Source organism: Acartia tonsa, chromosome 2, assembly GCF_053477335.1.
Source record: "Acartia tonsa isolate MP-2025a chromosome 2, ASM5347733v1, whole genome shotgun sequence".
Taxonomy (NCBI): Eukaryota; Metazoa; Arthropoda; class Copepoda; order Calanoida; family Acartiidae; genus Acartia; species Acartia tonsa.
Window position 1 is genome coordinate 19633125 of NC_137261.1, and position 15728 is coordinate 19648852.

General features: G+C 29.9%; 2 protein-coding genes across 2 annotated transcripts in view; both read left to right on the forward strand.

The window, feature by feature from the left end:
- The window catches only part of LOC145312421 (uncharacterized), a 43373-nt gene that overhangs the window by 22231 nt on the left and 5414 nt on the right, over positions 1-15728 (forward strand). Inside the window, exons 2-5 of the mRNA XM_080151656.1 lie at positions 14240-14397; positions 14642-14720; positions 14967-15054; positions 15614-15681. Of these exons, the coding sequence (XP_080007782.1) occupies positions 14256-14397; positions 14642-14720; positions 14967-15054; positions 15614-15681 (377 nt within the window). The 5' untranslated portion in view covers positions 14240-14255. The remainder of the gene's footprint in view (positions 1-14239; positions 14398-14641; positions 14721-14966; positions 15055-15613; positions 15682-15728) is intronic.
- The window catches only part of LOC145306512 (uncharacterized), a 370409-nt gene that overhangs the window by 19442 nt on the left and 335239 nt on the right, over positions 1-15728 (forward strand). The window lies entirely within an intron of this gene.

The window sequence follows — 15728 nt, forward strand, 5'->3', positions numbered from 1 at the left end:
ATCGTCTTTTTAAATTGCATATATCACAAAAAAGACAATTTTCAGGTCTTGATATTTTAAAAACTACGTGGTAGAAAATTGAATTCATTTCAAATATATGCCATATAAATGTAGTTTACCCATTTAACCAGGATAAAATATGCGGTTCACTAAATTAAGTTCAAATGCATTTCGTGAAACTACCCCTTTTCTTTAGTTTTAATTTTTTTCATTTTCATTTAATTTTTTTTTCAATTTCATTGTTTCATTTTCATTTTTTAGTAGCAAATCTACTTTATATTTCTAAATGTAAATATGTCTGTCTGTCTGTCTGTCTGTTTTTTTTCGTTTTTCAATTTCATTGTTTCATTTTCATTTTGTATTTCATTCATTTCATATTCATATTCGTGATATTGTAAAAATAAATGTGATAAGAAACTCGAAATAATACACTTTTTTATTCATTCTTATGGTCGGTCCGTCCGATTTAGAAAGCGTAGCAACTCTATAATCATTACCAGAATGTCCGTACGTCCATTTTAAACATGTTGATTTTTCGTCCGAGATAGTTAGCTTTTATTCGTTAACGATGCAAGAAATAGCTATTGATAATTTTAAATACGTGGAACGCTTACCTAACCTACCTAAGTATATCAAATAACTATATCAAACGTCTCTCTTCCTTGGATACAAACGGCTGCGCCCCTAGCATTTAGAGGCTCTATATTCGAACCTACCTACCTACCTACCTAAGTATATCAAATAACTATATCAAACGTCTCTCTTCCTTGGATACAAACGGCTGCGCCCCTAGCATTTAGAGGCTCTATATTCGAAGGGATATGAAAGGGCAGAAAAATAGCCTAAAACCATCTAAGGACCTATACGAAGCTGTACTGTAAAGGAGAACCATATAGGTTCAGTGGTTAGCGAGATCCTTAGCTACAGACAAACAGAGCTTACTTCTTTATAAGTTTATATTATAGGATAGATTCATACAATTATTAACCAAGTCTTTAATTTAATTTCATAAGATTAAAACCAGTTTTTGTAGCCCTGACGTGCCGTTTAACGATGCAAGAAATACTATAGCTATTGATAATTTTAAATTTATGTCTTCAAAGTTAAAATAAGTACACAAATAATCACGGCAGAAACATAAGTATTTCGTAAACATATATTAATTAACGACCTAACTAAACTTTAACTATATCAAATAACTATATCAAACGTCTCTCTAGCCTAAAACCATCTAAGGACCTATACGAAGCTGTACTGTAAAGGAGAACCATATAGGTTCAGTGGTTAGCGAGATCCTTAGCTACAGACAAACAGAGCTTACTTCTTTATAAGTTTACTAGCGGCTACGCCCCTAGAGGCCTCTAGTGGCACTTTAAATGTTTTTGTTTGTTAAAGTTAATACTATAGCTATTGATAATTTTAAATTTATGTCTTCAAAGTTAAAATAAGTACACAAATAATCACGGCAGAAACATAAGTATTTCGTAAACATATATTAATTAACGACCTAACTAAACTTTAACTATATCAAATAACTATATCAAACGTCTCTCTAGCCTAAAACCATCTAAGGACCTATACGAAGCTGTACTGTAAAGGAGAACCATATAGGTTCAGTGGTTAGCGAGATCCTTAGCTACAGACAAACAGAGCTTACTTCTTCAATTATAATTCAAATTATAGAGCAGCATCGCAATTACAAATTAAATTAAATAAAAATAAGAAAATTATTTTTCATAGTTTTATTATTATAGCATATATATGTCAAGTTATTTATGTGGAATCTAACTAAATATTCACAGGAATACGATCTCAACTCAACGCAACATCAATGATCAATCGATAATGATCACAGACTCATCAGAGTCATCACCTTCACCTTCGCTCGCGCCACCTTCGTGTTCCAGAACTTCCAGGATGGCGTCAATATCGTCATCATCGGAAGATGGATTTACATCGCCGGAGATATCGGGATATTCGTCTTCATCTGATGATAGATCTACTGTGCCATCTAAATTAATCGCACGGTCATAGACATCTAACGACTGGATAACGTCGTCACGGTAACCGTTGCATTTGGCTTCAAGTTGCTGCAGAACAAGTTCATTTTCTTCGCGTGTACGCTGAGAAGATGGAAGGGCTTGGTGAAGGAATTGGTATATACCAATTCCTTCACTAAATAGTCTGAGCGCCTCCATATTACGAACACTCTGAAACCCCGACCTGTAAAGCAGGTTACATATATCTTTAAAATATCTGTGTAGGACCTGATAATGGGCGTACCATCCAGGCATCAGGTCGGGGTATAAAGCCGGTTCTGGATCTGTGCAGGTAAGAGTACGGGGGAAGTAAGGAACCAAGTCATCCATCATCACCGGCTTGCGCCTGCGCCCAACTCTGACTCTCTGTCCTTGTTCCGCCATAACGATAGCAAAAATAAAACAAATGTTCAAATGTTGTCACTTCAAAGGTCTGTAAGCAAATGAAATTTCAAGGAATCATTACCCCCTACAAATTTTTCTTTGTTGTTGGTTTCCAAGAAATTATTAAGATTTATAATATTCTAGATATCTTCAAATATGAAGTGTTGGGAATGGGATGTGTGAAATATTTTTAACAAGGATGACAATATCCATTAAAGCAAAACATTAACATAAATGCATAAGTATAATCAAAATTATAAGTAAGTATTCTGTCTATAAATTATATAAATACTAACATACTGACGTCTATAACCAACACAAATTATAGAAAAGCTTCGCTAATTCCTAGTATTTTGAATTTTCCATATGTTTTGTTTTGTTATTTCTTGGGGGGGGGGGGGAACATTAACATAAATGCATAAGTATAATTATAAGTAAGTATTCTGTCTATAAATTATATAAAATAGTAATACTAACTGACGTCTATAACCAACACAAATTATAGAAAAGCTTTGCTAATTCCTATTTTCCATATGTTTTGAATTGTTAACTTATTTCTTGGGGGGGGGGGGGAGGGGTCAATATTTGTATCGTAAGTTGTAACGGTCAACCTTCAAATAGGGGAGGGGTGAGACTACACTAGTATAATAAATTATAATCTTACCCACTCCCCAAGTTAAAAATTAATCGTGACCCCCCCCCCCCCCCTCATATATATAAACATAGTGAAAATGAAATTATAAGAATCCTTGTTACTCTATAATTAAGGTATGTCCATACGTCCCTCCGTCCGAGTCTTTTTACGGAAATACACTATATTGTTATATATAGAAAAAGATTGTTATAAATGTTTTATCACGTATTTTACAATTTTTTTGTCCATTTTCACCGCTCATTATGAATATGGGCGGAGTGGTAATGCGCGCTCCCCCCCCCCCCCAAAAAAAAGGGGGAAAAACATAAATATTAGGAGGGGATAGGACAGTGGACAATAATAATAATCTATATTCTATCTTTATATATTTAGAGGTGTAATTTGTAAAAATCTCAAAATTTTTAACATTTTCTCCATGTAACCCCCTAAAATTGGGGTTGGTGTTGTATGTAATAAATATTAGGAGGTAATAGGATATCTGTTTAGCTCCCCCCCCCCCCCCAAAAAAAAGGGGGAAAAACATAAATATTAGGAGGGGATAGGACAGTTGACAATAATAATAATCAAAATGCTGAACTGATAAGAAATAAACAATTTTAAGTTTAGGCAAATTTAGGATTATGTAATTGTAAATTCAATTGTTTAAGTTTTAACGTTTTTCTATTAGCTTAATGCTTCAAAAGACAACCATACATTGTTCCAAATGGTCTATTTATTATTCATAATTTTAGAGCTTCGCTACTTATGTATGTTTTATTAGGTAGACATGTAAGAATTCTGCTAATTTCCCCTTTGAGGAGGGGGGGAGGATTTGATGCTTAATCTTTCATGTCCCACGGTCCACGGATAAAAAACAAATATATAATATCGTAACCAACCTGGTAATGGTATGGTAATAATTGGGATGGGGGGGGGGGGAGAAACAAGATTAAATTTGGATTTAATACGATGAAATTATAGTAAATAAATTAGCCGTTAGAGGGTAAATATTTCAAATTGTTCTTAAATTTATACTTTCATCATTCATTGGTAAGAAAAGTTAAAAATTATATTTCAAGTTTTAGAAACCTATTTTTAAGAAAAGTTACATTTGAGACGAATTGATTTCACAAAGTATTCGGTAATGTAGAAAACAAACAAAATTGCTTCAAAGTTACATATTGAAAGTTGGAATATAGATATCTTCAGTGATACTATATTCTCTTTATAACACTTTATGAAGGCTTTTTGGCCAATTATATTATAGATTGATGATAATATCTGATAATATCATTTCATATGTTTTAAGTTTTAAAAACATTCTTTCGCAAGGAAGGGAAATTGAAATTTTTTTAAAAAGGGTCAACTAAATAACATGACACGGATATGAAGCAAAATTGTAAGTGAATTAGTTGGAAGACTCTAATTGCAATAAAACCTACTCTTTTTGAATAAAACAAATATACAAAGTTTTTACTTTTTAATTCGTTCGTTCTTTAAGACAGATAGCTATTTCTTTCATAGTTAAACGGCTCCTCGGGGCTAAAAAAACTGGTTTTAATAATCAAACGATTGTACATTTCTGTTCTGTCTTTATATCATAGTTATCATTGAAAACCAAAGAATAAAATAATAGGATGTCTGTTAATCTCCACGGATAAAAAACAAATGAAAAAAATTATATTTGATTTGCAATAAAAACTACTCTTTTTCTGTTCTGTCTACTCTATATATGTCATAGTTATCATTGAAAACCAAAAAATAAAATAATAGGATGTCTGTTAATATCTCTCTACCAAGGATCTCAAATTGAAATCTGAATCTATTTATATTCATTTCTTTTTTTCATGGCTTGGGGGAGGGGGGAGGCGAGGGGTTATTAATTTATTTAAGAGAAACAACGAAATTTCATGTCCCACGGTCCACGGATAAAAAAATATATTTGATTTGCAATAAAAACTACTCTTTCTATGTAAAACAATTACAAATATACAAAGTTTTTACTTTTCAATTCGTTCGTTCTTTAAGACAGATAGCTATTTCTTTCATAGTTAAACGGCTCCTCGGGGCTAAAAAATCTGGTTTTAATAATTAAGTTAAAATTAAAACTATAGAAACTATTTTTTGAAGCGAAGCTATTTCTGATTTATTTACATAAAAACTGATTTATTTAAATAAAGCGGAAAGCTGTCTATAATACGATGCGATAAATCTCTATCTTTTCTCTTTTTTACCAGAATCATTTTTAAACTTTTAAATTAAATCTAAAAGCTATCCACCAATATAAAAAGTCACAAAGTGTATATAATAAGCAGCCGGTTAGTTTAGGCCGTAAATCCAATAATGCGATATAATTATCCGAAGTTCCTAATCCAAACACAAGTATTAACTGATTTTTTTTTGACATGCAACTCTATAATTAAATTAATCGTTACCAGAATCGTTTTGAAAGTGTTAGTGTCTAATAAAATTAAATCTAAAGACTATCCACCAAAAATGAATATAAAAAGTGTATTATTTTGAGTTTCTATCACATTTATTTTTTACAATATCACGCAAAAGTTATTTTTATAATATTTACAATTCAATTTCAATATAGTTATTTAAGTTTCTATTTACAATACATACAAAACAAATAGTTAACTAATTAGTTAATATTAGATGAATATATGATGGCGATGGTGAACAGGTAATAATAGATGGCCGTTTGGGTCAGTAATTATATAGAAATAAAAACTTGACTTAAAAGTACTCGTTTTTATGGTAAATAAAATTAACATATCTTCGCTTAATCGCTGTACAATATTTTTTTTTGGGGGGGGGGGGGGCGGGGAGGAAAAATTTATGTCACCTGATTAAGGAAGGGAAACTGGAAGGGTCAACTTAACTGAACTCACATGAGAAATATGAGATCTTCATACAGAACAATAATTTTCTATAATTAGGGTCAGTTTGTCCGTCGACTATTTGTCGACTATTCTGAACTATTTAAGTGTTATTATCCGTTTGTTATACAGTTTCAGAAATCGTTTTAATCTTACAGAACAATAGCTTTTTTATAATTAGGGCTGGTCAATCTCCGTAAGAAAGCGGATAGCTTTTTTCATTTCTGGTAATGTAGGCATTTGCTTCCTGTATCCGTTTGTCATAAAGTTTCAGTACTAGTTTTTATGGATGTTTTAATCCTTGTTAATATTCCCCAATATACAAGGTATATTGATAAAAGCGTTTTTTTTTTGGGGGGGGGGGGAACATTTATGACCGCATAAAGCTAAGGGTCAACTCATGATACAGGAAATATGAGACCTTAGAGAACAAGGACAAAACGTTACAATTTACAAAACTAACTCCAATCCAAATAAAATAAAAATATTTATTTTCATTTTATTTAAGTCAACATAGTTTATTTATTTATTTAGATTATTTATTTCATTAAAGTAAAAAAAGTTATGATTATTGTTTTGTTAGTATGTTAGGTTAAATAATAAATTAGTACATATTACTTGAGTTAGAATGATTAATACATTATTTAATGGTTATTGGTGGTTTATTTTTTAACTTTTCTTTCACTTTATGATATTAGCAAGTTTGATATATGGTTGAGTTGAAATGTAGAAGACAGTAAGCAGGGTGGAGGGTTGGAGAATGTAGGGTGTTGGAACTTTGGAAGGTGGATTATTATAGAGTAGATACGCTGAAAGCCTGAAACAAAAAATCTTAAGTCTTAACAGCTATGTGAGGGAGAGGGGGGGGGTGGTAATTTATCTATCCTTTACAACCCTCTCACATACTCACACGACAATACAAATACACATAATAAATACTAGGATATGACAATGAAAGAAAAATCGAGATTTTTGGAATAAAGAAAGGGGAGAATAAATTATTTAAAAGTCTTATCTATTATACAAATTTTATATCTAAGTTTTCATATTTATTGAATTGTTTACAAGTAAAACTGATATGGTTCTGATATCGCAAAAACCAATCAACCAATATTATTTTTTTATAATTCATTCTAAAAAAATAAAAAAAACTCATCAATATTTAATTTTTAAAGTTTTCATATTTATTGAATTGTTTAAAAGTAAAACTGATATGGTTCTGAGTTCTGATATCGCAAAAACCAATCAACCAATATTATTTTTTTTATAATTCATTCTATAAAAATAAAAAACTCATCAATATTTAATTTTTAAAAAAAATTGTATAAAAAGTAAAAAAAAACACTGAGAAAATATTAGGTGTAGAGGTTTCGTGTTCTTTCTAGACAGCCATATTGGCTATTTTTCCAAATTTTGACGGAACGAAAAAATTTATTGGAAAATATCAGTAAATATTAACTTTCAGGATCGTAAAAATTTAGAAAAGATTTTAATATTTATGTTTCATGTCCAAATTCAACCCTTTCCCTAATTATTATAAACGACTTTGGACAGTTAGAAAATAGGGGGAATATTAAAGAAATATTGACCCGTGAGTTTCAAATTTCCATCGTCAAAGATATATTGAATAGATTTCAAGTAGACATATGTCTGTTTGAAACCATAGGAAGAGGTATTTTTGCTCAGCTATTTAAAGAATATTGCACAACATTTGGCCATCCTAAATGCATGCTTTGCATTTTTGACAGGGCTACTACAAATAAAAAGAATAAATATTAAGAAAAAATTTTACCTAAAAAATTGTGGTGGGACAAAGTGACTAAAAAATCAGCCATGTGACGTAATAAAAATGAGGGATTATCCAACTCTTTTTTTGGGGTTTCCTTTTCCACTTCTCCTCTCATCTCCCTCATTTTTATGACGTCACATGCTGATTTTTAGTCACTTTATCTCACTACAAAAAATTTACTAAATTTTTTTTTGTGTAAGGGGATTCCAAGGAAACATTAAATATAATTAAAAGGTCCTAGGACATCCCTACACCCCTGGGAGGTATAGAATTGACAAGGTATTGCACAAGTCTTCATATTATATTCTACATTCTATTACTCAAGAATTTGACACAGCCAAAAAATCAAACATTGCAACACGTCATGAAAGAAAAAAAAGTTTTTAGAAAGATTTTTATGCACTATTATAAACATCAAAAAAGATTATTGATATGTCAATCAATTATAAACGATTATAAAAAATGCCTTATAGATTTTTATTAAAGATATTAATAATCTAAAGATTCTAAATTTAGAAATTTGCTTATTCATACAAACTTCTTTTTTTCCAGTCAAAAACAATTAAATTTTATTTTTAGTTTGATAAATCTATTTTTATGTTGCATAGCAATCTTTTTTAATGGTGTTCGTCAGTCTTTACAATTACTATTAATAAGAATAATAAAGAGTTATACACATGGTATTATGTATAAAACCTATGGGTTGTCAGAAAGTTATAATGTTACGTGACTTGTTACACACACAGAGCAACACAAAAAGAAAAGTGAAAATAATGCTTGAGAAAGATGAACAAAAAATTTGAAAATTAATTAAACTATTTTTAATTAATAATTTCTATAACTGTCTATTGAATTGATTCAACATATAATAAGGAATGTAATTAACTTAATTATAAAAAATCTTTTTTTTTGGTTATGTATGTAAGTAAAATTAATTTATATGCTTTAGGACAATTGAGAATAAAAAATGTGGACTCATTACTTTCCTTTGACACAGCGTACTGGTGTATACCAGTTTTTTTGTGGCCCAAGTTTTTCAAGTGATATACCATTTCCACTTAAATAAAAATACCATAAAAAGTTAGTACTGCCAATATCAAATAAGAACAAATTGCGCTTTCACATAAAGTACCTTATTGGGCACTTATAAACATCTACCCTTAACTTAAAAATAAATAAAGAATATCCTGGGGAGGAGTAGTTTTTCGTTTGTTGTATTGTTACTTAAGGTGGCAAGGTTAGGCTAGGTTATATTGGGTAACCATTCAGGATTAGGGCACCGCTTGTATAGAACCCTCATGGTTAGATCCTAGATTTAAAAAAAATAACCAATCCTTATCTTATAGTAACTAGTTTATAAACAAATTATGGGCGGAAGTTTGGGGGTTAACAGGGCTCAACAGAAACATTCAGTGAAAACACCAAATATGTTCAAAATGTCAAATTGTTGCTGAAGTTGATTAATCTAAATATCATTGTATCTAAAGCCAACTATTCTCAATGTCAAATTATTAAATTTTTCTCTGCTATGTATTCCAAGTTTTTAAAAGCAACCATACAAAATATCCTAATATTTGGTTATTTTGACCATTTATATTATGTAAGGGCTAATCCAAAAACTGGCTACAATAAAATCAATACCCTCACTAATGACTTATTATAATTAGCTATTTTCTTTTGGGTTTATAAAATCAACTGTTTTTCTGATTTGTCGGTTCTATTAAGTGCAGAAATGCTTGCAACCCAAGTTTTTATATTTCACCATATATATAATATATGGAGAAAGTTATTTGATCATACTGTCTGTATGTCTGTATATTATATGTGTGTGTGTGTCTTTAGGCCTTTAAGTATGTGTGTGTATTTAAATATATATTTGTAACTATTTAGTAGTGAAGTCTATGAAACCTATATCATACAAAGGGAAATTGTTAATACTGCTATTATGTGGAGTACTTTTGACAGGATAAACAATTTTGATTTTGGATAATTAAAAATTTGTAAATTTTTGGATGTTAATGTCCCAAGGACTAGCATTATCCTAATTAGCTAATTAGCTAACTTATCATAATTTGGTGAAATGAAAAATAAATTCCTATTCGTACCAAAACTTTACACTTTCTAACTAATATTGTGGTCGCATTGTCCATTCACTTTGTTACTTTGGTACATTGGATCTAGTCATTTCATACATGGAGTAAAGGAGGGGACAATGGGCAATTAATTCAATTTAAGAGTTATCGCTGAAAGACTGTAAAATCCAGTTTAATCCAGACAATATGAAGGAAATTATAAAGGGAGAGTTAATACAATACTGAAAACTATAAAATAAGAAAAGAGTTCCAAGAAAAAAGCATTCATTTGAAAATTAGATTACAAGCACATCAGACTGACATAATCATTCTGTAATTAATAACTATAAAAATCTCCCTGGAACCCATTCAACCCATAGCCCCATAACCCAAAATTTAATTGGGTTCTTCGAATAGTTATTAAACAAATATCACAATAAAGTTGTTATCCATGAAATTATATTTTCTGGAGAGAAAAAAATTGTTAAAACCAGCCACATCACAACAAATCAAGTTTATTGATACTTGTTTGCAATATTCAAAACTAACACACGAGTTGCAGCATTTGTTGCGCTAGTACCCAGAGTCTGTCAGAAACTGCTAAATTCTTGTACATTCCCTTTAAGCCAGTACCCAAAGTCTGAGACTCCTAAAAATTGAATATTCGATCCATTGTCCCCTCCCTTACTCCCTGCATTTAATATCTTTTGTGCGCTCAAAGATGAGTCTCTCTCTACATAAATAGTACAAGTTTCATTGACAAAACTAATTTTATATGTATAAGTTCATATAGTATGAATAAAAGTGTGTGTGTATATATCCATGTGTGTGTGTGTGTGGTTTTGTGTTTTGTTTTGTTTTGTTTGAATTGTAACAAAATAGGGTTTGGAAAATTGGAAGTTTATGAATAATAGAAAAAGAAAATTAATACCTATAAATTTGGAATTAATTTCGGTTTGCCAATTTTTTCTATGCAATGCAATCACTAATTTCCAGTTATTTATTAGTACAGCAGCGCATCTACTCTATTCGTTGGGTTTATCCATTTACTAGCCTTTCAAACAGAGTGCGCTTCTAAGGAGGTAGGGGTCATTGGAATATAAATTACATTGGTACTCAAAGTTTAAGCAACGCAATCCTAATTGTTGGCTCGAAAAGTTTGGGTACTTTTACTGAATCTTGATTGGTTAGTTAAAAATTAGCAGTATCCAAATATTCAACCAATAATTTTAATCTACAGAAGTGTCTACGTATATCTCTTATCATTAATTTAGACTTGTTTTTGGAATTTGGATTCCTAGGACTACATAGTATAAAGTTATAAGTAAAGCTTTTCTATAATTGAATCTTAAAAGTATAAGTATGTCCATAAACAGTACCTTGTATTTAGGTAGTTTTGCAACAAATTTACTTGCAATTTTGTTTAGACTTGTTCAGTTCTGACACTCTTTACAAGTGTTAAAGTTCGTTTGTGCCAGAGTTTCACTATGGATGTTGTCATCCTTGTTTTCATATTAATAAACCTGCATTTAATTGTCCTTTTCTATAATTGAAAGAAATATTACCCATAATTTGACAAGGACAAGATTGCCCATAATACATAGGCGTCAACTACAACTGATAAACAAGAACGAGCATGTCAAACGGTATCAAACTTTTTAGAATGTTAAATTAAGATTTAAGCACAACAATATCTGAAATTTGTACCAGATTAGTTGTAATTTTAATATTTAAGTTTAGTTAAAAGTTAAACTGTAATAGGTAGAATATATGTATATCTAGAAGTAGAAAAAAGTTATTTTACTAATGATTTGTAGTTATGAACATATAAACTTATTACTGTTTAAAGAGCTTCAATTTCAGACGTTTTAGCCAGTTTTGTAATCTGGGTTTCCATACCTCCCGTTGAATTTTTGATGAAAAATAGTTATTACGACTTCATTTAAAACACGCCCCAAGACGCTGATAAAAAAGTTATGAAAATACACAAATATTAATGTAATCTACAGCATGACCCTCGAAAAAGTATTTTTAAGCATCTGCAGCCCTTATTTCTCAATGAATTATTAAAAAATGCATATGTCCTTGTTCTCCATAGTATTCCACGTAAGTAGATATAAAAATATTTTTTTTACCTCCATTAACACCGGAGATTTTTAGAGCTAAAGTTTTGAAAAAGTGACTGAGAAAAAGAATTTTTTTTTGTTTCTCTTATTTTTTGGATGGTTATATTATGTTTTTCTGGCAACTGAATAATGAGACACAAAGAAAAACAAGTTAACTAAATATTTCTTTTTTATTCCACCAAAAAATATAAATTTTTAATGGCAAAAAATACTACTGAATGAATTGGTTATTTGCAAATTTTAGGTTATTTATTAACCCTTATTTATAGAAAAGGATTAATTATGACAGTTGCTCCGCCTACTTTTCTGACATCTCAATTATTTAATAGGGGGTAAATTAAGCTTTTTAGACTAAAAAATCATTATGTTTATTTTTATTTTCTTTATAACTTTTTTGTTATTAAAGTTAGGATTGTGAAACAAAAACAATTTTCCTGTTATATTCATAGAGATTTATTTGGTTTTTTAATCTTAAACAATTTTGCCTAATAAGTAAGTTTTTCAAAATATCATTAAACTAAAAAGACTCAAAAAATATGTGTAAAAAAATGCTTTTTACTCAAAAACTAAATTTTTTATTTCATTTTTGTATAAAGTTTCTGCTAGTAACAAAAATAAAAGGATTTCTAGCTTAATTTTGCTAAAAAAGTCGTTTTATGTTAAAAGTTACTTTTTCCTCAGTCACTTTTTCAAAACTTTAGCACTAAAAATCTCCGGTGTTAATGGAGGTAAAAAAAATATTTTTATATCTACTTACGTGGAATACTATAGAGAACAAGGACATATGCATTTTTTAATAATTCATTGAGAAATAAGGGCTGCAGATGCTTAAAAATACTTTTTCGAGGGTCATGCTGTATATATATTCGAACTCTATGACCATTGATCTGATTTCTTGAGCGAGAAAATTACAAAATTTTGCTGAGCTTTCAATTTTTACAATAGAAGCACTTGAACTTTGAGGGAAACTAAGTATTTGACATTTTATAGTATACTAGAAAATTTACTGGAAAAAAATATGAAAACATTTTTAAAAAATCTTATACGGGCTATTAAGTTATAAATCAACTAGCGGCTTCGCCCCTAGCCTCTAGGGGCTTTGCCCCAAGAGGTGATAAAAAAAATTAATATCTATTGTTTTTAGTGAGAGAATGTTGCTATTCTTTCATTCAAAATAAATGCTGGAATTAAAAATATTTTTTAACAAAGGACCTAGGAAATCTTCAGCAAATAAAAAAAAAAAAAAAAAAAAAAAAAAAATGGGGGGGGGATTTTTTTGTTTTTGGGGGGGTTGGGGGTGTCCCACCCCCCAAGAAAATAGCTTAAAACCACCGCAGGACCAATAGGTATATACCCTGAAGAGTAGAATCCGATCGGTTCAGTGGTTACCGAGAACATAAGCTTCAGACGGACAGACAGACGGATGGACGGACAGACATCATTCTACTTTGTATTATAGATAGTCCAACAATTTTAGAAAATTTACTGGATACAATCACTGATTGTTTGATTTTCTTTCCTTAAATATCTTTTTAATAATAAGTATTTTTCATCTAATAATATCGTTGAAGCTGATTTATTTTGCTACCCATTCATCTATAATATTTTATGCTTAATTTAAATGCATTAATCACAACCTACCTTAGAAAAATCTTGATGATTTATTTGTGCTTTTTAATTTTATTTATTTACATTAAAGATAATTATGTCAATAAAGAGGAGTAATTGTAACCAAGCAATAATTTGTTTGAAAAAGTGAAAAATTATTTTTATAGTTTATATCAAAAATATATTAAAAATATATTAAATTTTCAAGCAACTTAGTTTTCATTAAAGAAATAGGTAGTCGAGGCAAATTTACAGTTATAGGTATAATTGTAGAGTATTTTTGTGTATCTGGAAAAGTACAAAATAAAAGTTAAAAATTATCTTCTTCCTTATTAGGAGACCAGCATAATTTGATTTGAAAGTATATAATTTTTTCAGCCACCAAGAAATATGCAAATTGACTTTATTAATTATTGATTAATAATTCAAAAATATAAAATTTTAACTATAAGACTAAAAAATTTAAGAAGCTCTTTTAAGTGCCTATAAAAAAGGGTATACATACATTTTAAAAATTTTGACTGAAGTATCTTGAATGACGTCATATTAGAATTATGAACTATTCTATTTATTATAACAACATTAGGAATACTTCGGCAAAAAGTTTTTAAATTTATCCCCTTTTTATGGGCACTATATAGAGCTTCAAATTGAATTTTAATCAAATTACTTTTTCCTTTATCTCAAAATTACCTTATTTAGGGCGGGACGACGTGAAATGTGCTCAGTATTGCGGAGTCCACAGTCCGGCACGCCTGACTTGCAGCCTGACCGACAGACTGACCTGCAGGATCTGGAGGTGGAGTCAGTACAGGCCAGTACAAACGGTCATATTGCAAAACCTGAAGATTTTGCAGCAGGTTATCATAATTATTTTCAATATTCCACAATTAAAAGTAACATAGTTTGACAAATATTAAAATGAAAGAAATTAAGTAATCCATAAACTTTTCTCCAGTTGAATGTTAAAAAAATGTCATTATCTGCATTTTTTTTCATTTATACTAAACTTACAAAGCAGCATTACCTTACCTGTGACTTGTTTTTAAATATATATGTGTATGTTCTTTTTTAATTATTAGTGACAAAATTTGAACAATTCAGTGATTGAAGTTAGTGGCAGTGCCAGTGATACTATCAACTATAGTGAATCTAATGGAACTAATATTACAAGAGTTATAAGGTAATTATAATTATTTATAGTGATTCCTATGGAACTAATATTACTAGAGTTGTTTTTACCCCATCCCTACCCAAAAAAACAATTGAAGATGGGAGGGGGGGGGGGGGGGTTATTACTTACCCCCGCATTAAAATTTTTCCTTAGAGGTAATATTTTTGTTTAATATTTCATAAACTTTTTATAGTTATATGACAAGAATCAGATGAACATTGAAGTAAAATTAAGGAACTGTATTAATTTATTTAGTTCTATGACCAACTCTACGATGGGAGAGGATGGAGTGGGAGCTGAGATGAAGGGGGATGTCCTGACAGTCACTGGCAGGATGGATCAGGCACAAAAATCTATTATTTCTCATATTAGTACAAAATATCATAGGAAATATTAAAGTATCAGAATTTTTTTTTTAATCTAATAGAATTATGAGGGTAGCCTAACTTGGCTGGGAGTTAAAGGAATCTGTAATTTTAAAAGTAAGTGTGGGTGTAAGTAATAAAATATTTCACTAATCACTGAACTGATTAGGGTATATATTTAAAAGAAGCTTCATCAGTTTCCAGTATGATTTAGGGAATTTTGTCCTTAGATTTTGTCTTTAGATAATTTTATGCTATTATTCCAATACTTTAGTAATAATAAATCGTGCTTTCTTCAACAATTCCACTGTATAATATACAAGTGGTTACGCCCTTGTTATCCAAGAGCTCTTTGTTCGAAAATTTATAAATAAATTTAATAAAAGCACACCTAATGTTGAAATAAATAGCCTAAAACAATCCCAAAATAGAGAATATTTTACATAATAGGATAGGAATCGATTTATTCTAAATATCAAGATTACTTTTATAACGAGCTGTACAATTACAGAAATAAAGACTTTGTTGTTAAACAAGGAGGGAGTTATTGGCTCCGCGGCGGGACAAAATGGACTTTATATTGTTAGTGATAATGTACAGAAAAGGTAAGTTTATTAATTGTTACAGATTATTTTGAGATAATATTTTTCAA